The 21,676-nt window shown below is 46.8% G+C and overlaps 2 protein-coding genes and 1 long non-coding RNA gene across 4 annotated transcripts; 2 read left to right on the top strand and 1 right to left on the bottom strand.

Moving 5' to 3' along the window:
* Window positions 1–1,951: 1,951 nt before the first annotated feature.
* Window positions 1,952–7,378, bottom strand: LOC101064271 (cystathionase (cystathionine gamma-lyase)). Its single transcript, XM_003974211.3, has 12 exons — window positions 7,119–7,378; window positions 6,305–6,386; window positions 6,147–6,242; window positions 5,906–6,015; window positions 5,507–5,641; window positions 5,358–5,415; window positions 4,979–5,056; window positions 4,673–4,825; window positions 4,231–4,352; window positions 3,913–3,965; window positions 3,479–3,617; window positions 1,952–2,534 (listed from the first exon to the last, which is right to left on the bottom strand). Exons 1-12 carry the CDS (start codon window positions 7,299–7,301, stop codon window positions 2,517–2,519), a joined length of 1,227 nt encoding a protein of 408 aa, XP_003974260.1. The 5' UTR covers window positions 7,302–7,378; the 3' UTR covers window positions 1,952–2,516.
* On the top strand, window positions 7,360–21,630 carry LOC101064499 (ankyrin repeat domain-containing protein 13C). Of its 2 annotated transcripts, XM_003974212.3 has the most exons (13): window positions 7,360–8,770; window positions 9,523–9,564; window positions 12,937–13,041; window positions 15,989–16,074; window positions 16,216–16,261; window positions 16,509–16,575; window positions 17,161–17,305; window positions 17,465–17,596; window positions 18,198–18,359; window positions 19,903–19,982; window positions 20,144–20,242; window positions 20,315–20,415; window positions 20,494–21,630. In XM_003974212.3, the coding sequence occupies exons 1-13, from the start codon at window positions 7,909–7,911 to the stop codon at window positions 20,622–20,624; spliced, it is 2,058 nt and encodes a 685-aa protein (XP_003974261.2). In that variant the 5' UTR covers window positions 7,360–7,908; the 3' UTR covers window positions 20,625–21,630. The 2 variants fall into 2 exon arrangements, with proteins under 2 accessions (XP_003974261.2, XP_011613195.2); XM_011614893.2 differs by lacking the exon at window positions 12,937–13,041 and having other exon boundaries at window positions 7,427–8,770.
* LOC115247285 (uncharacterized) lies at window positions 9,578–12,386 on the top strand. The gene is made up of 2 exons (XR_003886341.1): window positions 9,578–10,591; window positions 10,968–12,386. It is a non-coding gene; the product is annotated as an uncharacterized lncRNA (long non-coding RNA).
* Window positions 21,631–21,676: the final 46 nt, after the last annotated feature.

Raw genomic sequence — 21,676 nt, 5'->3', positions numbered from 1 at the left:
CAGAACATTGGGAGTGACTAACAGGTTGGACACTTGTGGTCTGGGACCCCACAGTCTGCTCTGTGTGCTTTTCCTGAGTGTGACGCAGCTCTGAGTGTTAATAATTGATTAGAGCGCTCACGTCAGCAGGGTCAGGAGCCGGGGAAGAGTTCCCCCCAGGCCATGTGTCCGTCTTTCACGTGCCGACTCCAACGAACTCATTACCTCAGCGGGGGCTCCGAAACCTGACAGACCTCTCCGAGAGGGCGCCGTCCTGACAGCCCCTCAGAAGAAGCCCGCGTCTGCACTGTGTCTCCAAGACAGAGGTTATAATAACATTAAGAGGCTATAAGATAATAATAAGAGGTAATACGAGGTTATAATAGTCACTTAATTGCAGCACTTTGATGGCAGTTTTATTTTAAAGCTCTTTTTTGTTGGCCGTCAGCTTCAGTTTCAGGATCTTTATGCGGTCAAGGGTCATTTGGGACAGGTCAAACAGGTTTAGGCTGCTGGAAGCCTCCCATGATGCACCGAGCTTCGCCTGCTCACTTTCCTCTCGTGCTTCAACCGTGCAGCTTGACATATTTACCAGTCACCAAATTATAAAAGCTCATAATAGTAGATTCTGGGGTTTTTTGCTTATTCCTATGACGGTAACTTTGGCCAACAAACAGACTTCTGCAATTATTTCTTAAACAGCAGGTTTGATCCAGTCACATATTAATCAGTCCTCAGCCTGGGGTTCATCATATTTATGCATCTAGCGTGTGCTTTATGCTGCTCTGCAGTATATATGATTTTTTTGGTCCTCTTTTCTTCTCTTCTCTCCATCATACTGCCTGGGTTCTGCTCAAGGTTCTCTCATGTTAAAAGGGAGCTCCTCAGCAAGGACAATCAGCAGTTATTGGTTATTAAAATAAATATAAATGACAGTAAATAGATGAATATTTTCATTTTTGCAGAGCCTTTCTGGCTCCACTGAGGGATTTCTGCTGTAATGCTGATTAAGAGGATTGAGACAGCTTCTATTATACCAGCTGACTCACACCTCAGGTCACCGCGGTTTCAACATTTGGCCTTTAAATGTTCATTAGGATGATGGGTACATCTGATTATACCTGCTGTTCTGAGCTTTAATGATTTTCCTTTCCAACCTGGGTCATTATATTTAACAGCGTCTGACTCATCAGACAGCAGAATAGGATCCAAAATTTTCAAAAGATTTTCCTACCTCAGCACAAATACACAAAGTGTTCTAACCAAAATGCACCGATCACTCATTAACCGACTAGAAGATGCTAGAAAAGGAGAATGACGAAACACTTAAAACAGTTTTTCTGCTGCTACGGCATTAGTTACTCTGGAATTTAGGATCTTATTCAATGGAATATCGACACTTTCATCAAATGTTCCACATCTGAGCGCTGAACTCCACCCGTGTTGGTTTTCTCAGTTATTCGGCAGTAAAATCGGTTTATCCACAGCGACAATAAAGCCCAGCACACTGACACGTCGTCTCTGTAAAGCCAAACTGGGCTAATGGGTTCATTATCCCCCTCCAACATCAGGAGGACAAACCGAGATGGTGTTTTATTGCTCCAGATGGAGGCCTTCAATGGTTTACTACTAAAAATGTCACCGCTTTGCAAGCCTGCATGCACGTACGCCGTGCACACACTCCGACATCCAGGGCTCCTACTTCAGAGGAGTGGGCTGAAATAAATAGCCTCATTAACCCGTCCGTCAGTGTTTCGGTGCGCTCTCGCGTTGCGTCTGCAGCCATGGGCCATTTTAAAGAGGATGGTTGAAGATGGTGAAATATTAAATGAGTGTAAATCCTGACTGGAGTGGGTTTATGTTTAGGACTTTTCCTGGAAGCCGCACGTACGTAAAGGTCTCTATCGGTCGCCTGGCAAATAACTGGGTGGACGACAAGCTTGAACATTGTCAAAAAGAGGCAGAGAACTGGGACGTTTTTCACTGGCTGGTTTAATCTCAAATGAATTCTGGAAGACAGGATTGAAAAATTAAGCAGCTTCTTTTATGAATAAGTTCTAAAGCTCATGTCACCTACGCACCGTGACAGCACCCAGTCAACCCCCGCCACTTCCCACAGAACCAGTTAAACAGCTTCCCTGTTCACATGAAACACATTTGCTCCCTGTTTTCAGCTTGAAAATGAGACATGCATTAATCACGCCACAGTCATCCCTTTTTAAGACTTCCCAGAAGAAACATCCATCTGTTAAAAGTTAAACATCAATGGTAAAGGGTTAATGTGGATTACAGTTGCAGACAGGAGGTATCATTTGGTGTTTGTCTTTAACTTTCTTCACCTCAGCACTCACTAAACCCCCTTTATAGCCTGGCAAAAAACAGTCATTCAAAGCACATAGTAACAGAGACAGAAGAAAGCCCTGCAGAAGATGGATGAGAGTGCAGTAAAAGATTTCCAGCAGTTAATTATAATTGTACTCTTCCCTGATGCAGTAGGTGAATCTCTCAGGCTTCAGTCTGGGCTGGATCGACCCGTTTCACTTTGTCTTTGGGTGCTGTCAAAGAAAAAAGGCGAAAGGAAAACAACACGTGAGCGACGAAACGTAGCAGGGGGACATGAAATTACGGGTACAAAGTCTCAGGCAAGGAAGACAAACGCTGAGTAGAGACCACTTTACTCAAGCTGTCTCTTCTAATTGAAAGCTCCATCTGTCATAGGTGCCACTTCCTGTCTCTACCACAGACTTTCGTCCCTGGATAGCTCCCATTTGGAAGGGATGGGCTCGGAATCTGAATGCCGAGGAGAGCACGCGGTTGTCGACAGGAATGCAGACGATGGTCTGATAGCTATTGAACCTATAGTGAACCAATCAATGTGTGAAGATAGAGCCCTCGTCTGAAGAGCCGTTGATGACCCCAGAGGTGGTCGCTTCCGCCAGCACGAGAAGGCGGCGAGTTGTAAAGAACTCTGGATGCTCAAGATAAGAAAATGGCCGCACAGAATAAGCTGTGAGGGGTTTTCTGAGTGAATGTAAAAGGAGGAGGAGGCCGGACCGTGAGAGGGACTCATCCAAGGCTGCAGCTAACATTCATAAAACAGACAGAACAAGATGTATCTGGGGCAGAGAGGCGGGCAGGGCTGGGTCATGGGCAAGGTGGAGAGGTCAAAGCCTTCTGAACAGTCGTCTGCTGCAGCCGCGGGTTTGCAGAGTTGTTCAAACATGCAAACACAAATTTACACAAATTGTTCCATTGCCTAATAACTCTAAATACAACTCTGAAGTGATACATCCTGTTGCTTGTTGAGTACACGGGATCATGCACGTGTTCATTCAGTCCGTGTTTAATCATTAGATAGTTACACGTGTGGCCCCTGGATGTCTCAGTATCGAGGCCACGAGGTTCAGAATGAACGGGACAGTGGGTACAGGAAACTGCACAATCCAAACAAACAACACAGATGCTATTTTAAAATTGTGTGCGTGTGATTGTTATTTACTGCAGCAGCCAGCGCTTGCTCCAGGTCTTTGATGATGTCCGCCTCATCTTCCAGTCCCACAGAGAGCCGGATCAGCGTGTCGCTGATCCCCAGGTTGAGCCTCTCAGATTCTGGCACAGATGCATGTGTCATGATCGCCCTGAGAAGGAACGGAACCATGAGCCATTAACAGAAACACACTACTGTCAGGTCCAAGATGGCCTTACACAGGCGAAGAGCCTCGTAAACTGATCAGAATACAACTCCCCCTAAACTCGGCTGCCACCTTGTGGCTAAAATTGTTAGTTACAAAAGTTAGGGATGGGCTTGGAATCAAAAGTTACTATAAGTTGTATTTATGTAAGATACTATGCAACAATAAGAATGTCGGTTTAAAAAACATTAATTACATTTTTTAAAAATTCAAAATATATTAGCAGCATCAGAATACTTACGGATGTTCAGCTAAACTCTCATATCCCCCCAGACTCTCAGCTATGGCAAACATCTGTAATAAGATGACAGCAGAGATGAATAAAAATAGATTTAATTTGTGTAAACTAGTTCAAACTGCCTCTCTAGTTCTAAGACTCTGGATGATTTATGGCTTTCTGATCAATTCTGGGCTAGTCGATGACTGATTGTCCCTTGAAATACGCAATATATGAAACCCTGCCAGAATAAACACAAAAACAAAACTGAGGCTTTGCAATCATTCAGGGGCTCTTCACCCTTTTAGCAGATGACAGAAAAATGAAATAGTGCTGAATTACTTTGAGGTTACTGAGGAAGGTTGAGGCGTGCTCAAATTTGCCTTTAATGTAAAAGGTGATCATTCCTGGACAGCCGGAGCACTGTTTCTTCATCAGAGCGTGCTGAGGGTGAGAGGGCAGGCCTACAGGCAAATAATGACAGCTGCTTAACCTTCACGCCAGTTATTTAAAACAAAAGCTGCAGGTGAATTGTGTCAACAGAGAATGACAGCAAATTAAACCACAAAAGCAAACAATAAATGAATGACATCTGCATTGCTAATTAGATACTTGAAAGATGGCAGCTAAAAAGATTATAAATATCTAGATTTTGCATGTGCGCTTTGAATGATCTACAATTATAAGCCAAACTTTAGATGATCCGTCTTGTAGACGTAAATGACAGCTAAACTCAAATGACTTTAAATAAAGCGTTGAAGCGTGTTGATAAAACATGTGAAACCTGGAAATATGACGCGCTCCACCCTCGGGTCAGCCTCCAGAAATTTGGCAGCAGCCATGGCGTTCTTGAAATGCCGCTCCATGCGCAAGTGTAGTGTCTTCAACCCTCGGTTGCACAGGTAGCAGTCAAAGGGAGACGGCACGCCACCGAGGGCTGGATGAAGAAAAGACTCAGATGTCACATTAAAGAAAATTATTCCTATTAAACAGCTTCCAGTTGGATTGCCAGTTCAATCCTAAGTGAGGATTCAGTGAGGAGTTGTGCACATTCATAGTATTATTATAGCTTAACTGTCACACTACTCACCATTTTGCAGGAATTTCAGCTTCTCATACAAATCCTCCCTACTCGTCGAGACCAGTCCCATGACCACGTCGCTGTGACCTGACCGGTTAGTAAACGGACGAATAAGGTCACACAATTAATCAATCCAAGAAGGGATGTGGGCATATAAATGTAATAACAACTACATTTAATCTTAAAAGATGTCTTTTAGTGTAAGAATTATGTTAATGTCGTGTTGGGACACGCTGAGATGATGCATTAGAAGGAAGCCAACCTAATCCAAAATCCAGGATTATGAAAGAATAACAGCTTTCACATTTCTCTGGCTTGATTATATCGAATGGAACTTAGAGAACTCTTTCACATCTGTAAAATAATGAGTAACAAATATAGAACCCACCGTTCATGTATTTGGTGGCTGAATACATGCAGATATCAGCTCCAAGCGCCAGGGGGCGCTAAAAATTAGACAAACAGGAGTTAATCATTATTAGATTTGAGTTACATTAAATAACAATAACAAGGAGAGGTGAAACCAGTGATCCGGACCTGGAAATAGGCCGACATGAAGGTGTTGTCTACAACCACCACTATATCTTTATTGTATTCATGGACCAGGTCAGAGCAGGCCTTGATGTCAACGACCTTCATCATGGGGTTGGTGGGGGTCTCGATCCACACCAGCTACACACAGAGAGATAGGATATCAAATTATGGTTGTGCAGGTGTTGAACGTATATAATTAGCACTTTATATGTGCAAATAAAGCACTATATTATGCAACAATCTTAATAAAACCAGACTGGCAGCGACTCATCAATTAAATTCATGTCTTCCACTCCATAGTTTAACCAGAAAAATAGTATTGGCATCTGCCAAAATTACTCAGGTAGAATTGTAAAAATACAAAATGCTGACTAGGTGTCTTTATTTATTCTTTTAACTTACTTTGGTGTTTGGCTTTAGGGAAGCCTTGAGCTGCTCGGGTTTGGTACAGTCGGCCAACACCACCTCCAGACCCAGATTACAGGCAACTCTTTGGAAGTAGCGGTTTGTGCCTTGCAAGTAAGGAAGAAAACACCAAAGCTCTTAAAAAGGTCTTCCGCTTTCCAACCCCCCACCACCACCCAAAAACCTGCATGCATTCAGTGCATCATGTTTCTCTTCACAGCTGTCCGAGCCTCCTCACCCCCGTACACGTCGTCCATGCAGATGACTCCGTCGCCAGATTTCAACATGTGCGTGATAGTCACCGTCGCCGCCAGCCCAGAGGCGAGAGCGAGGCCTGCATGAGAGGAGAGCAGATGTCACGGGAATTCTCTCTGTGGTAAAGAGCAGCTTACTCACAATACTTGGCTCCATCCAGGGCAGCCACGGCCTTCTCAAGACAGTTTCTGGTAGGGTTTCCACTGCGGCTGTATTCAAACCCCTGAAAATGAACAAGTAAATGGGAAAAGTTAAGCTTAAGAAATTGATCTAAAGTTAAATGGAAGTGTCGACACTTTACAACATTTAAAGTATGAGCTCATTACTGTTGACTAGAAGATTTCGTGGCCTATTCTTGAATGACTGGAGGGTTTGTCTGAACCCTCTGAACCCATCTGAACAGGACCACCTGTAAATATTTGAAACATGGTCGTCTCCCTACAGAGGAAACATTAACTATGGTTTTGGCGTCTAAATAATGCTACAATTTCATCATCATAACTATAGGGATCAGAGAACCAAAGTCCTTTTCCAATAAATAAGTAGCATACACCAGTTTATGACTAACAAGATAATACAATCATTGACAGAAGCAGGTCAACTTTGTTCCATTTTGCTGAGATGAGATAATGAGCTGCTTTTTCATCCATCATAAACCTGCAATACGAATCTGACAGCTGTGTTATTACACAGTGTATATAAACTATACAAAACTGATTAAGGAAAACAGCAATAAATGCATGGATTTAAAGTCCTCTTATCAGGACCGCTGTGTACAGCGTGCATTAGTGCTTCACTACACGGATAATTTATTATTTAGAAACAATTAACGATACTTTACAGCACAGACAAGCACGCGGCCCGTGAGCGCGATCAGCTACGCCCACGTGCAAAAGCGCCGCGGATGTTTACTCGTGTCCAGGCGCTGCTGTCCGGTCATTAGCGGACTACTTACCATATGGGTTCCGGGCTCCAGCTGTTTAAACGTGGTGGAGAGCGATATCGGCGGAACTACGGCCATTGAGCTCCACTGCTCCGGCTCCTGGCCGACGTGAATGGCCTCGGTGCCGAACGATTTAAACGCCGTTTTGAAGCCGGCGAACAACTGCTGCTCATCGTTCATGTGATTCGGCTCCATTACGACGCGGTCACGACCCAGCAGCGAGCTAAGCGGAACCACGGTCCGGACGCTCCGGGAGAGGCCTTTTAATAGTAGACACGCGCTGCGCTCGCTCACGTGAGCCAATCGGCGTGGGTCAGAGCGCCAGAGGAGGCGCTGATTGGCGGATACGAAGGGCAGAGCTCGTGACGTCACAGGCACGTTTTTCTTTCGTTCATTCTTGAGGGTGTTTGCGTCAGATTTTTAGTTTAGGGTTTCAAAGGAGAATTTAACTTGGGAAAACAACTTAACATCTTTTTAAAAAAAAATCGAATGATGTATAGATTTGAGCAATGCAGCGACAAGATAAATAGCTCGACAGTGCGTGTTTAGTCAGTTTCTTCCTGACTGTTTGAGAACTATTTAGAAGAGACACAAGCCGCACAGTTTTGGTTACTTTCATCCTGTGGCCTACAGGGGGCTCTGTTGGCCCCACTATCAAAAGCATATCCGAAACCAGACATTACTGGCTGCACTCAGTTTAATTTATGGAGGGTTGATTGTGAATTGTGAAGTACGATGCGATCAAAAAAAAAAAAGTATTAAACTAAGAGAACACTAGATAAATTCCGCTGGTTTACATTGAATGCAATATAATAATCATAGTCTTGTTCCGAAGCACAACATTTTAATGTCAAACCATGCTTTTGTGAATGAGCCTAATGGGTGTTTACAGGTTCAGATAAATGATGTTGCCCAAGTCCAGTCCACGCCTAATGACGTCTCCCGAACTCTCGCGATACTTCCGTGCGGAAAACATCAGCTGAATCTTCGCACTTGTCCGCCGGAGCTGCTCCTGTTCTTTCAGCCGCGCACGACACCTTTTGGCTTAAAAGAGAACGGGGCGTTTCATTTTCACGGCAGTGTGGTACCCGGCGACGTCTTCTCGTTTGTCTCACGCCGTCTAACCTGTCCGTCAAAGGAGGGGGGGAGGAAAAAAAAGTGTTTTCATGTGCAATTCACCGTGTGTGTGGGGAGACTTCCAAGTGGTGGATCGCTTCAGTTCACCCGGAGGGTCATCGTCAGCGACGACGCCCTCTGCTCTCTCAACTTAAACTGGTTTGGGAAAATGACCGGAGAGAAGATCCGCACCCTGCGCAAAGACCACGGGCCGAGCAAGGATGAGGGCTTGCTGGAGCCGGACGAGGAGGCTGCGACCGGGACGTTCACCGCCCCCAAGACGAGCAACAAGAGCAGGGCGAGTAAAATTTTCAGTAACCATAAGCTGATCAAGTCTCCGTCGACACAGCAGCAGCACAACCAACACGCACAGAGCAATGCCAAAACCAGCAGCCTGCAGACGTCCGATGTCATCGACGACAATAACAAAAACCCTCTTCTCCGGACCGGTCCAGACTTCCCGGTGCACGAATGCGTGTTCAAGGGAGATGTCCGGCGTCTGTCGTCCCTCATACGGACGCAGAGCATCGCCCAGAAGGATATCCATGGTGAGTCCTGCATGGTTAAAGACTAGTGTCTTCCAGGAGCCTGCATCTTGATCAGCCTGAGCTGATAAACGAATTTAGCCTCCATGTATTTATTAGAAAGGCCCGAGGCCAGGTGCCAGGCTCCAGGCTGATGCACCAAAACTATTTTTGTTGTGTCTTTGGTTGACTGATTGCACAGAATATGCAGGATTGTCCCAGATAAGCAACCAAACAAAATTAGACAGCCTTTCTGGTTCACCATATAAAAGCACATTCATCAGTGCTGGGATGTGGTTTGTCTGCCTATCAGAGCTTTATTTTATCTTATTTTTTACAAGAGCTCAGACATTCCCACTGTCATCCGGCTCTAAAACGCTCCCGTCTCCTCACATCTCAGCAGGTTTTAATGCCACGTTGACCCCACGTGGTGACCTTTACCTCCACCACTGCTGTCAGTCCCACACTATGGGCCGACCCCCGACTGCCCGTTGGTGGTCAAAATAACAATTTTCCATTGTCAGGCAGACTCCAGGAGTCAGAAACACAACCCTCCTCCTAAAGATGTGCCGTTTGCAGTGGGGAAAAAGGCCCTCCCCACCTGATTATTATGTTTTCCTCATAACTTTTTACATTTTTTGGCAAACCACATCCCTACCTGTGAAACATGGTCTGGTTACCAGGCTGTAAAATAGTGGTAAAGCTCACAGGCTCTCGTCTCTTGTTGGGATTTTCAAAGGCCGCTCAGATTTATATATTTTCCTTTATTCCACTAGGAAACACGCCGCTGCATCTCGCCGTCATGATGGGACACAAAGGTGAGTATATTTAGATCTTCGGCTGATGTGTTTTATTTTTGTCTGCGTGAAGCGAGTCCCTCCAGGTTTGTTCGACTTGGGCTGGCTCTTTTGGCTTTGTCTATTTGTGGGTGTGGGTTATTGCATAATTGTCCGGGTGAACACCCCAGAAGGTGAGAGACAGATGTCGTTGGTATGGATTTTTAAAGAGATTTAGCGAGAAAATCAATTCCTTTCTCTCTTCTGTTTAATCCCAATAGAAATGCAGCAAAGGTAATGAACTAGCAGGATTTCGAAGAGATCACCTCAGTGGTTAAACCCTCTCTTCCTGATAAAAGTGCTGCCACTGGTCGGGCACTCATGGAAGTTGCTGAAGAGCAAATGCGTCTTGGCGTCCCACCATTTCTGTGGACCTTCGCCTTGTTTTGTTTTCATCTGAGTTTGATCACAGCAGCAAAAAGCATGCGCATGAAATATTAACGCCTTGCTCCCGTGGGGGTCGACTCTCGCATTTAATTTCACAAGAAGTCCAGAACATGCTTCTGAAAAATTCATCTCCAGCACTTCGCGCTCAGGTTTACTGGCGCGCACCCATTTGTTTCAGTGCTTCCTGTTGGCGGGCTGCTCTCCATTGATTTCATACTCGCACGTTCAGTTCAGCCAGTGTCTCGTGGTGGTCCACGCGCCAGAGCGCCGAGTACAGTGGCTTATGGGACACCGTGGCATCGATCGGGCTAATGAGGCCCAACGCCTTTTCCAGAGCTGCTGGCGTGGGGCTACATTATGAGATCATAGTCTGGGTGTGGCTGCACTGTTTGGATGGCGAGCGCTCTCATGGAGATGTCTGTGTGTGTGTTTATTATTCACCAGAGCACGGATGACAGCATTGCATGCCTGTCTCTGTTAATGACCAAGAGGAGGGGGGAAGCTTTCCTTTGTTATTCTGCACAGCTACGCTTCAGGACTTGACTTTAGGGTCCAGGTTCACTCTGCACAGTTTGAAGCAGCATTTGGAGGTGGGGGGTAAAATAATCTGACAGCACTCAAGGTGAGGGGGGGGAAGGGTGGGTGGGAAGCCAGATCATTCTGTGTAGTGATTGAACCAGTTCATGCATTTTCACAGCAACACTCCACAATAATGGATTTAAAGTGTGAATTTAAGCATGAATTTAGGGTGTTTGACAGAATTACTACAGTCACCATTTACAGTTTGGCTTAACACAAAGCCTTCGTGTTCATATTCTTAGTAATTCTCACAGTGATGTTAAATCAGCTCTCACAATAACATTTACACGTGCTTACCACATCTGCCTTTAGTTGCTTTGTATATTTGTGAAACACTTTTAAATAGATCTGAAAGTATCACTTCAATGGGTTCATGATGGCAAAACTACTTAAAAATGTCTCTTTCTAAATCATACCAGACCCGACTGTTTGCTTTACTCGCTGTGTCTGATGCCGAGGACGTCAGAGGGGAAAAAAGGAATTATAGACGCACTCGGAACGAGTGGCAATCGTGAGGATTTTAACAGCCCGCAGCCTCCATCTGTAGCCTGGCCACGTAGCAGAGCGTTCCATTAGCGCTCCACTCTGTTTATCCGGCTCCATCCTCGACATTCTTCTGCTGAGTCGTGAAGTGAGCAGGGTTTTCGGCACAGCTGCTGCACGTGCGTTCGGTCCAGATCCTGCGTCATATTTGACGGCAAATGCATCAAACTAGTGATTCAGGTTGTCGGGGAAACATTCACAAATGTCGTTTCGACGTTGCTTTTTCTCAAGTTCAAAACTATTAAAAGAAAAGTTATTCTAATTGTGTTGTTGCACTCTGTGATGAAGAGCGTCGGGATAAAGAGACGGTGATTGATATGCTTGACACACTCCAACTGGAGACCAACCAGTGGCTGAACTATCAGCCACTACAGCAGCAACTGGTTTTCTCACAGCCCAGCTGATTTATCTGATTGTGCTTCAAATATCATCTTCTATTTATCACATGATAACGATTTCTTCTCCCTGAATTCGGTGTCTTCTTCTTTGAATTGGTCACGGATTAATGGCTGTGGTCACATTTGAGAAGAAAACCTGACGATAAACACGCTAATCGAATTCAGCAGAAGTGGGACGGAAACTCGATTGCGGAGTAAATTCAGGCCGATCCACAAACGAAGCCTTTCAGCTTGGCTGTGTGATCACAGCGACTTCCCCTCAGCCCCTCTGCTGTGTTTAGAGTTTTGTCCACCACACACCACATGAGGATGTTGAGTTTCACCACACTGAAAACAAAGCCCAGCGCTCTGCGTACAGTCTCCACACATTCATTTCCTCCCTGCGGCTGATTTTCAGTAGGTTAGCATAGAAAGATGCCTGGAGATAGTACATTGGAAGTAACCAGTTGGGTCTTGTTTGAATGACTAATGTGCCTTGCGATTTCAGGCTTTATGAGGAGCTCCTGTGTGGGCTCAGGCTTTCTTCAAACCTGCCTCATTGTGAAGGAAAATTATGACTAAGTTACTTTAGAGTTGACCTTTATTCTCATTTAGTGTCCTGAAGGAGCTAGTGTTTAGCTTCTGCTGCTCACAGCATGTTGACGGGTTTTTACCGCTGGTCATCGGGAATTCTGGGAAATCGAGCACAGTTGAATCCTCCCCCAGTACATTTGACCTGGAATTCCGAGTTTTATGGGAGAGATTTTGAAACCACAGGAGGTGGTAGGTCAGGCTGTAGAGGGAATGACCTGAGAAGTGGAGGGTTGTCGGTTCAAACCCCGGTGCACACAAAACATGGGAGGTGTTCTGGTAGTAGAAGCAGGTGTCAGGACACCTTCAGAGCGCTGCCAAAGTAGCCGGGACCAAGGTACCGTACCCTCGAATGCTCACATAGGGGCTTGCAAAGAGCTGGCGACTTATTCAGAGATGTACCCTGCCTTCAACCAAATGAAGGATTTAAGTCAGTAGGACGTGGAGGGTTTGGTCTGACCTTCGCTCTTACAGCCTGAATCACCGCCACTCCTGTGCAGACATTTACAGCTGCGGTCAGATAAGTTAGTGATAAAACACAATTCTGTCCCACAGAAGCTCACTGTGATGCAAGAACATTGACTAAACAAAAGCTGCACCCAATCAGCTTCAGCATGTGGGGAAGAGGTTATTGAATGACTTTAGGGTTTAGAAATCATGTTTGCTATACAGCATGAGAAGCTCAATTCTGCTGGCCTGTTGGATACAAACGGGATTTATATCTTCGGACGGAGCTGTAGAGTTTTCAGACTGACATGAGTGTTGCTGAGGATGTTCTGGTGCTGAACGCTTTGTTGTCTCTTTAATTTCTTTTTCAATATCATTTTAAAAGCCATCATTTGGAGTCGTAACCTGTAAACCTGTCTGTCTTATACAGAGTGTGCCCACCTGCTGCTGGCCCATAATGCACCGGTGAAGGTGAAAAACGCTCAGGGATGGAGCCCCCTCGCAGAGGCCATCAGCTACGGAGACCGACAAATGAGTAAGGGCCCGGGACGCTGTCTGCCGCGTGGCGTTACGTCGGAAAAGGACGGCGCCGACCGCGCCCCCGCTGCGTCCACGCCCACGTGGTGTTGGGGTCTGTTCAGGCTTTCCTGTGTGAAAGTGCTGAAGAACTGGGACGGTGCCGTCAGCCGTTGTAACTCATCAGTCACCGTTGCACATTTTTCCACGCTGGTGCCTCCTAACCGACGGCAGGCTCTCTTTCTTTGTCCCCCGTAAAGACGGGACATTCCTCCAGACCCTCTAGCTTTTGTGGCGCATTGAAAGGCAAATGGCTGGTCTCTCCTCTCCTCTCCTCAGAAGCAGATTATGTCCCAGCTTCTCTCTCTCACCCATTTCCAGGCTACTGTTGTGTATTCTAATAATTCTGCAAGTGAAACTGTAACCAGGGAAGTCTGTGATGTTAAATTTAGACTTCCAAGCTAAAAGCTATTTGTTTGTCGAGGAATTTGCAATAACGGTTGAGGACGGGCAAAAGGACATTTCTCCCATTTTTCCTTAACAGTCTGGGAGATAGCGGCACCTTCCCGAGATCTTTAATGTGGGAGAAGTGTAGGGATTTATTCTGGGTGATGGAGAGCTGGTCACAATACCACAAAACTATGATCGAAATATTTTGGGCTCATTACGACAACGCGGGCGCCGGATTGAGCCGGGACAGGTCGCCAAAGCTCCTGCGAGGGGAAAAGAATGTAAAAGCTGAGCGACGCCGAGGAATCGGACGGATCGTGGCGTCAACATCGGCTTCATCCTCTAATTGACTCATTAACGCCACTTAAGTTCACGCAGGTTTATATTGACTGAAGCTGCTAATGAACCCGACAACAGATCTTTATTTACCACTGATGGAGCAGCTTCACTGATCTGAAAAGCGGCAGTGTTCATCTATCGTGACTGCAGTTTGGTTTTTAGGCCCCGTCGGGCACACGCGGGGGCCTGGAGGACAACATTTAATCGGACTTGCTCCCATTTTCTAAGGGAGAGGACTCAGTGAGGCGGCGTCACAACAGGCCCGGCTCTGCTGACTCAGTTGGAGAACAGGTCCGACCTGCACGTGCAGCTGAACTAGAATCCCCAGAGCACATGGACGTTCACCTTGCTGCCATCAGAAAAGGACCAAGTCAACTTCTACAACCCTCAAAAATCAGCAGTAAAGGGAGGATTAATTGAAAAGGGTTCCTCTGAGTCCATTACAGCAGCCCTCCCTGCTGGTTATCCAGCATGAGTCGAGTCAACGTGTGTCCTTCAGAGCACAGGCCCAGGCAGGAAGGCTCCTAGAGACCTAAAGATTAGTGTGTACACACTCCTGACGCTGTTTCTTTGGTGTCGGCACACACTGGAGAACAACTGTAGTGTCAGAAACGCTGCTCCAGTCCATTTTAGGTTTAGTGTTCTCCAATCAAAATGCTGGATGGTGGAGACACGGCGTCCAATGACGGAGAGACGCTAGCCTGATAGGATCCCTGGCTGATGTTGGTCTGTCTTTATCTGGGCTGGCTTCAGCTGGAAGCTTCACCAAACCCGCCTGCCTTTCTTATCAAGCGTTGCGCCATCCTTTATTTGTCATCCCGAGACGTTGCTTGTGTCTTGAACGCAGCGGATGAGTTTTTCCTGCTTTCTCACACACCCACTTTGCGACATAGCTGCGTAAATATTTACTGGTCCTCAGATTCCAGCTCGGGTAGCGCGGGGTACAAGCGGACCGGCGGAACCACTTGACTGTTGTGGAATTTCTATGGCGGCTCGCATCATTAATGCCAGGTGGGCGCCACGAGCGCAGTCTGGGTGGGTCAGCGCCAGCATGGGATGGGCAGTCATGGTCAGCACGAAGGCGGCGGGGTGGTCTGCGGGCAGATGGCACAGTTGCAGGCCTTTCTCCGTCCCGCTGCGAGGCGGCGAGAATCAGGAGGGAAGCCACCCAGAGCTTGTCCACACTCATTAGGACACAAAGACACACTCTTCCCGCACTCGTGTCCGTGCCAACAGGCCTGCATGCAGTGGGCATGTGTGGATTCCCTTATTCCGCCTCTCTTTACGGTCAAACCGCACCTTCTGTGCTGCGTCACACGGCGCGCCTGTAAAACAATATGAACAGCGTGTTTGTGTATATTGAGCCATCGCATGGCTGCAGGAGTTACGCTAATAATAATAACGCCGCGTGTCCTCCATTACTTTTAGTCCTGCACAAAATGTAGCACAGTTTGAATCTCAACTGTGCTTGTAAGTGTTTCCAGTGGCAGAACCACGGCACCCTGTAATCCTCCAAAAGCTTAGCAAAGCACAAAATGCACGCCACTAAATAACCAGCACTGTCAGTCCGGAGGAACAAAATGTCAAACCAGTTTGTCTAGTTGGTTGCAGAGGATTTGTCCTTGTCCTTTTGTCCTTTTGTAAACGAGCAAAAGCAGCAGAACTAAAGAGCTGCAGATTTTTCTTAACTGGATCCATCCTGGTTAAAAACCAGCCGTTTGTGTATCAGCTAAACTGGTTCTGTTTTAACATACTGGAACTCTAAGGTGAGGATCTCCATGGGTCTCCTGATGACCGGCTAAGCCCACTTTGAGGTTTTAGCTGACTTTTGAACCTCCTGTCCTGGTTGTGGACCCTGAAGTGAACTTGCCGTCTGTTCAGTTTGTATTTTTGCCCATTGACGGTTGGGACAGGCTCCAATGGAATAAATAACTGCTGAACAGGATATGAAAGGATAAATAGACCTTCTAGCACACACTGTTGCTGGCTTTGTTCTAATTCTGGCCCTTTAGGTGCTATTTTAGTGGTACAGCACCTTGGTGACACTAAAACAGTTGAGGAGAGCCTTCAGGAGGGCGTCTCAAATGGATTTTACTGGACAAAATGTCTTTTTATTTAACGTGGAACTGGAAACCTCAGAGTGCTGATTCTCATCTGGCTTCATCTCTTTTTTTCAGTCACAGCACTGCTGAGGAAGCTGAAGCAGCAGTCCAGAGAGAGCGTAGAGGATAAGAGGCCAAAACTGCTGAAAGCCCTCAAAGAAGTAAACTTTTCTTTTTGTGCTGTTTATTTCCTGCTTGTTTCATTGTTCCCAGCAGGCTGCCTCCTCACACCACTACCAGAAGGCATGATGATGGTGGCCTGACAACTATTCCATTCATGAAAAAAATGTGTTCCTTTGCAGCTTGGCGACTTTTACTTGGAGCTTCACTGGGACTTCCAAAGCTGGGGTGAGTCGAGCAAACGCGTCGGACTCTTTTAACAGCTGGTTTAAAAACGAGGCCTCCTGCTGCACCAGCAACCCACCAGATTGTGTAATAGTTAATAAAGTTATCAATAATGAAGGGGTTTCTTGTTCCACTGTTCCACACAGCCATATGCTACTGAGGCTTAAGCTGGTGCTCTTCTTTATTATTGAGTGAGTTATTTCTAAATTTAGCCACCGTTTCACGTGTCGTTACTGTACCTTCTCTACAGTGCCTTTGCTCTCCAGAATCCTGCCTTCAGACGCCTGTAAGATCTACAAGCAGGGCCTCAACATCAGGCAAGTCCTGTCGGCAGGTGCAGTGAGTTTTAGCAAATAAAACGGGACGCTTCCTCAGTGGCGAGGGGGGGGGGCATCACCAGGCAGCAGCCTGGACGTTTGGTTGTCACGGTGAGGCTAAATGTACGCACATCAGCACTTTGGAATCTCACGGGCTGCTTGTTTTTGTGCCATGAGTGTAGGTTTGTTCATGACAACCTGTCTCTGTTGATGGATAAGGTACCCGGTTTGTTGAGCTCCGTCTCATTTGGTATTCAAAATGTCCCCTTATTATTCTGGAGCTGGAGGGTGAAAGAGACGGAGAGAATGAAGGAAAGTGGGGGGGGTTCATTCTAGCAGCACGGCGCCTCGGGGCACTCATTCCTTTTATTGCTTTTTTTAAATGTTTGTCGCAACACTTTGTGCCGTCCCGACTGTCTCCCACCATTGAGAGAACGAGGAAAAGTTCTGGAAACTTCAAATTGGTCCCCCCCAAAGTCACAGAATCCCCTTTCATAAATAGTTTTTAGGCCGCTCTCCAGGCATTTGTGAGTAATCATGTGTTTTCAGCGATGTCAGACACTATAACACTTCCTGTGTTTACAGATTGGACACAACCCTGACGGACTTCACCGACATGAAGTGCCAGCGCGGTGACCTCAGTTTCATTTTCAACGGAAACGCCGTCCCCTCCGAGTCTTTTGTAGTGTTGGACAACGAGCAGAGAGTCTACCAGCGGATACACCACGAGGTGCGTGAGGCTGCACAAGCAAGAGTTCCGAAAGTCTCGCTTTCGCCCCCTACAGCCCGCCGTCTTTATTACAACACGGCGGAACCTGCCAGTGAACCGTTTGGCGCTGCCATCTTGGGGACATCGATTAATAAATGTCTTTGCTAACGCTGCATCCAGGAGTCAGAGATGGAGACGGAGGAGGAGGTGGACATCCTGATGAGCAGCGACGTGTACTCGGCAACCCTCTCCACCAAGTCCATCACCTTCTCCAGGGCGCAGACAGGCTGGCTCTTCAGAGAAGACAAGACGGTGGGTCTTCTCTGATCGCCGTCCCAGTTCCAGCACCAGAGCCCCGTTGCCAAGGGGCACACATTTGGGACATTCTGGTGGAAACACGCTGAGGTTTTTCAAACTCCCGGGTGAAGTTTGAATGTTCCTGTGGTGGAAAAGGGGCCGTAATATACAGGCGTTTATCTCGTTTGTTGTGTCAACAGTAAAGACTAATTAATCACGTTTGCAACAGGAGGTCGCGAAGCCTCATAAAGCGAAGGATAAATCTTTTGTAGTTCCTCTTTCCTTCAGCAACCTTGCGAGTGTTGTAAACAACAGCTACATGGGAGAGGCCACCGAAGCTGCTACAGATAGATGGAAGGTCTCCGAGAGGCCTCATCAGGCACCTACTCCTCACTAATCTCTGGAAGAGCATGAAACAGTTTTCATTCCTGTTTTTCGTTTCGGACTTGGGGGTTTTACTTTTCCATTTAAGGCAGGAAAGACAAACAGGCTTGAGGAATTCAACCTCAGGAAGGAGCCACGGGTGATAAGCTCTAAGAAGAAGAAACCTGTTTTTTTTAAAACAGGAAGACAGTGACTCCACAGGCGGGCACTCATCTGTTTGCTCTTCCTCCAGGAGCGTGTGGGAAACTTTCTGGCAGATTTCTACTCCGTCAACGGCCTGGTGCTCGAGTCCAGGAAGAGACGCGAGCACCTGAGCGAGGAGGACATCTTGAGGAACAAAGCCATAATGGAGAGTCTGAGCAAAGGGGGGAATCTGATAGAGCAGAACTTCGAGGTGAGTCGGGGGAGGGTTATTCCGCCACCAAGAGCAGGCTGACTCCTGTCAAACATCCTGACTCTTTCCCTCCGGGCTCAAGTTGTTTTGGATTAGCTTCTTATTATGTTTACACATGCTCATGCACTCTATCCGCTGGGGAGAAACCAGTAATAATGAACATCCTGCTGAAAACAAGCAAAACTAAAAATATAAATATTATTTTGCAATATTCATTTATTAAAACAGGGTTAACAGGAAGTTATTAGTAAAAAAAAACAAAAAATCCAAACCAGTCGAGTTATCGCTGTCATTAAAGGTGTTTACTGACCTCTACAGCAAATCTACCAGTCCAGTCCAGAAACTGTCCTGTCCCGCTGGAATCTTGGGGTAGGACCCGGGTCTCGAATATATCTTTTTCGTGACTTCCTGTCAGACTCTGTCCACGCCATCACTGCATGGATCATTGGAAACCGATTCCCTGCTGCTGCTTCTTCAAACTTTTATCTGCTCCCAACCTGGAAACGAAATTAAAAACAGCCCAGACTACCCCGTGCCCCCCCCCCCCCCCCCCCCCCCCCCCTCCTGTGCACAGTGCATGTGTCTTGTGTCCTCGCACCGCCACCTTCTGATAGCAGCCGCAGAGGTGCAGCTCATCCACGGGGGCGACGGGCACCCCTCCATACCTCCACTGCCGTATGTTCTAGAGCTAACTCACAAAAGCCAGGGCCAAAACAGTGAGCATAAAGCCCGCGGGAGGGAAGACAATACCTGCCAGCACTCTATAGGTGCCCTTGACCTGCCTGTTTGGTCCATGACCTCGCAGCTGTGCTGGGGTTCGTCTCATCTCCACATATTTTAGTCCATTTCAACAACTGAAGCGAATGCATCTGTGTTTAAGTTGTTAAAACTTCTCAACTTTGACACACGCGACAGACTTCAGATGAGGTGGAATGACGGAGGGGGTCGGCCGTTGCGGGAGCGCGCACTTAGCAATGTGTTTGAAACACCCAAACAAGCGTGCGATGATGCGATGGAATGAAGGAAAACAAAGATGGTCTCCACTTTCATTCGCACTCCAAACACCTGACTCCTGGCACGTCCAGGCGTCTCCACAGCATTTTCCACCACATTATTCTGCCCTAGTTACCGTTTTGATCCACTGCTTGCAAAAGAGCTCAGCTGGTATAAACCCAGAATTGTTTTTTACTTGCAAATTGGCGTAACGGGGAGAAAAAGGTTAGAAGATAGAAAATGGAGTTCATTTCCAGCCAATATAAGATGAACGAATTGACCTTTACCTTTTGTTATCTTCACTTTTGCATTTTAATATGAAATATTGTGGGAAAATGCATTTTGTTGCGCGTTATTGGAAATTAAACAGAAATTGACGCCCCCTGTGGGTTTATTTATGGTGCGCTGTGGCCCCCTAGTGGCAGAAAGTGTACATGGCACCGCTCAGCAGCGACGCGATGGAGGAAAACTGAACCGTCTTTCACACATGGATGAAAACTCTTTATTATGTTACATTCGTGTCACTCGGCTGTTTCTTTTTCTCCTTTAGCCGGTGAGGCGTCAGTCTTTGACCCCACCTTCACCAAACATTATTTCCTGGGAGGAATACATCACCGCTGACAACGGAAAGTACGTATCCGAGCAGGTTTTCTTTGGTGCATCTGCGTAATTATTGGTGTGTAATTATGAGAGCACATCAGCTGGTTGACAGAAAAAGATCGTTTTGGCATAAATAGCAGATTTGCACTCAGATCCTGGGGTCTCTGACGGGTTGCTCGATGTCTCCTCAGACCTCCTCACCTCGGGAGGGAGCTGGTCTGCAAAGAGAGCAAGAAAAACTTCAAAGCCACAATCGCCATGAGTCAAGACTTCCCTCTGGGCATCGAATCGTGAGTCGTTTCTCCAGCTTGGCGCCATGCTTGTGCAGACCTGCTCGTGCGTAACCACGTGCTCTGTCTCAGGTTGCTGAATGTTTTGGAGGTGATCGCACCCTTCAAGCACTTTAATAAACTCAGGGAGTTCGTTCAGATGAAGCTCCCCCCTGGTTTTCCCGTCAAACTGGGTGAGGAAACTAGCTGACAGTGCAGCTTCCAGGTCCTCGGGTGTAAATCTAAACACCGACTTCCTGTTTTCCCTGCAGACATCCCCGTGTTCCCCACGATCACTGCCACCGTCACCTTTCAGCAGTTTCGTTACGACGAGTTCGACCAGTCCACGTTCATCACTCCCAGTGACTATAAAGAGGACCCCAGCCGCTTCCCCGACCTTTAACCCCTGGAGACGAACGCGCAGCCACAGGAAAAACCCGTCGGGGGATCCCAGCAGCAAAGCCTAACTCCACGTGAAAGAGGTCGCCGTCTCTTCTTCGCCTCTTTTTTAAAGGCGCACCTTCGGATGGGATTCCCCCGAGGGTCGCGACCTCTCCGTCCTGAAGAGCGGATGCGTTTTCCAACCCGCAGACGTCGTGTTTTGATAAAGGGAACGTTTTTACCTGTAAAGCACCGATATCGCCGTGTTCATTGAAGAACACCCAAATCCTGACTCTGGTTCCGTCTTATTTCTCTGGCTGCTCAAGTCTCAGTCCCATTTGTGATAGATTGGTGATGCTGAGAGGAAGCCTCGCTCTTAACGCTCGCTTCCTTAGGATCATCCGATCTAGCCATATTCTTAAAGATGTTTGGAAAAACATCCCTTTTCTTTTTTTTTCTTCCCACAGCTGTCACGGGGACACGCACCTCCGACCCAAATGCCCAGTCCATTAGGTTCTACATGTTAATCAAGGGTCTTTTATCTTTCTTTTTACGTGCAGCTGCTGAAGAAACCGTCTTTATTGCAAGTGTTGGTGTGGTTTTTTTTTAAATGTTCTGGTGTCAGTCAGTTACTGAGACCTAACGACCCTTCGGACCTGTGGGAGGAGACGCTGCAGCTCACCGATCGCCTCCATCATGTCTGGTTTTGTGTTCCTGCTGCTGTAGTTTAAAGGGCCAGTTTGAACCAAAAACCGCCAGTAGCCGCTCGCTCCACCGTCGACCATCCCGCCAAAATAAAACTTTCAGATGAGTTAGTGGCAACTTTTAATCTGCTTTAAATCCCTTTAAGCTAGCAGCGGTGCAGTATTGATTTCAAACTGCCTGGTGATGGGTGCAAACCCCTCCCCATGTCTTCATCTGTTCTCTCCATGTTTCATATGTTCGAGTCTCGCCGCCGGGTGACCACAGCTGGAAAGTTTAAATTTACATTTTGATATAAAATGACTAAAATAAAAACATAGCTGAGACTCTGAAGTTTCCGTCAGGTTTTTCCCGTTTGAAACGCGGCATCGA

This window comes from Takifugu rubripes, chromosome 20 (genome assembly GCF_901000725.2).
Source record: "Takifugu rubripes chromosome 20, fTakRub1.2, whole genome shotgun sequence".
Lineage (NCBI taxonomy): Eukaryota > Metazoa > Chordata > Actinopteri > Tetraodontiformes > Tetraodontidae > Takifugu > Takifugu rubripes.
This window is presented reverse-complemented; position numbering and strand designations above follow the sequence as displayed.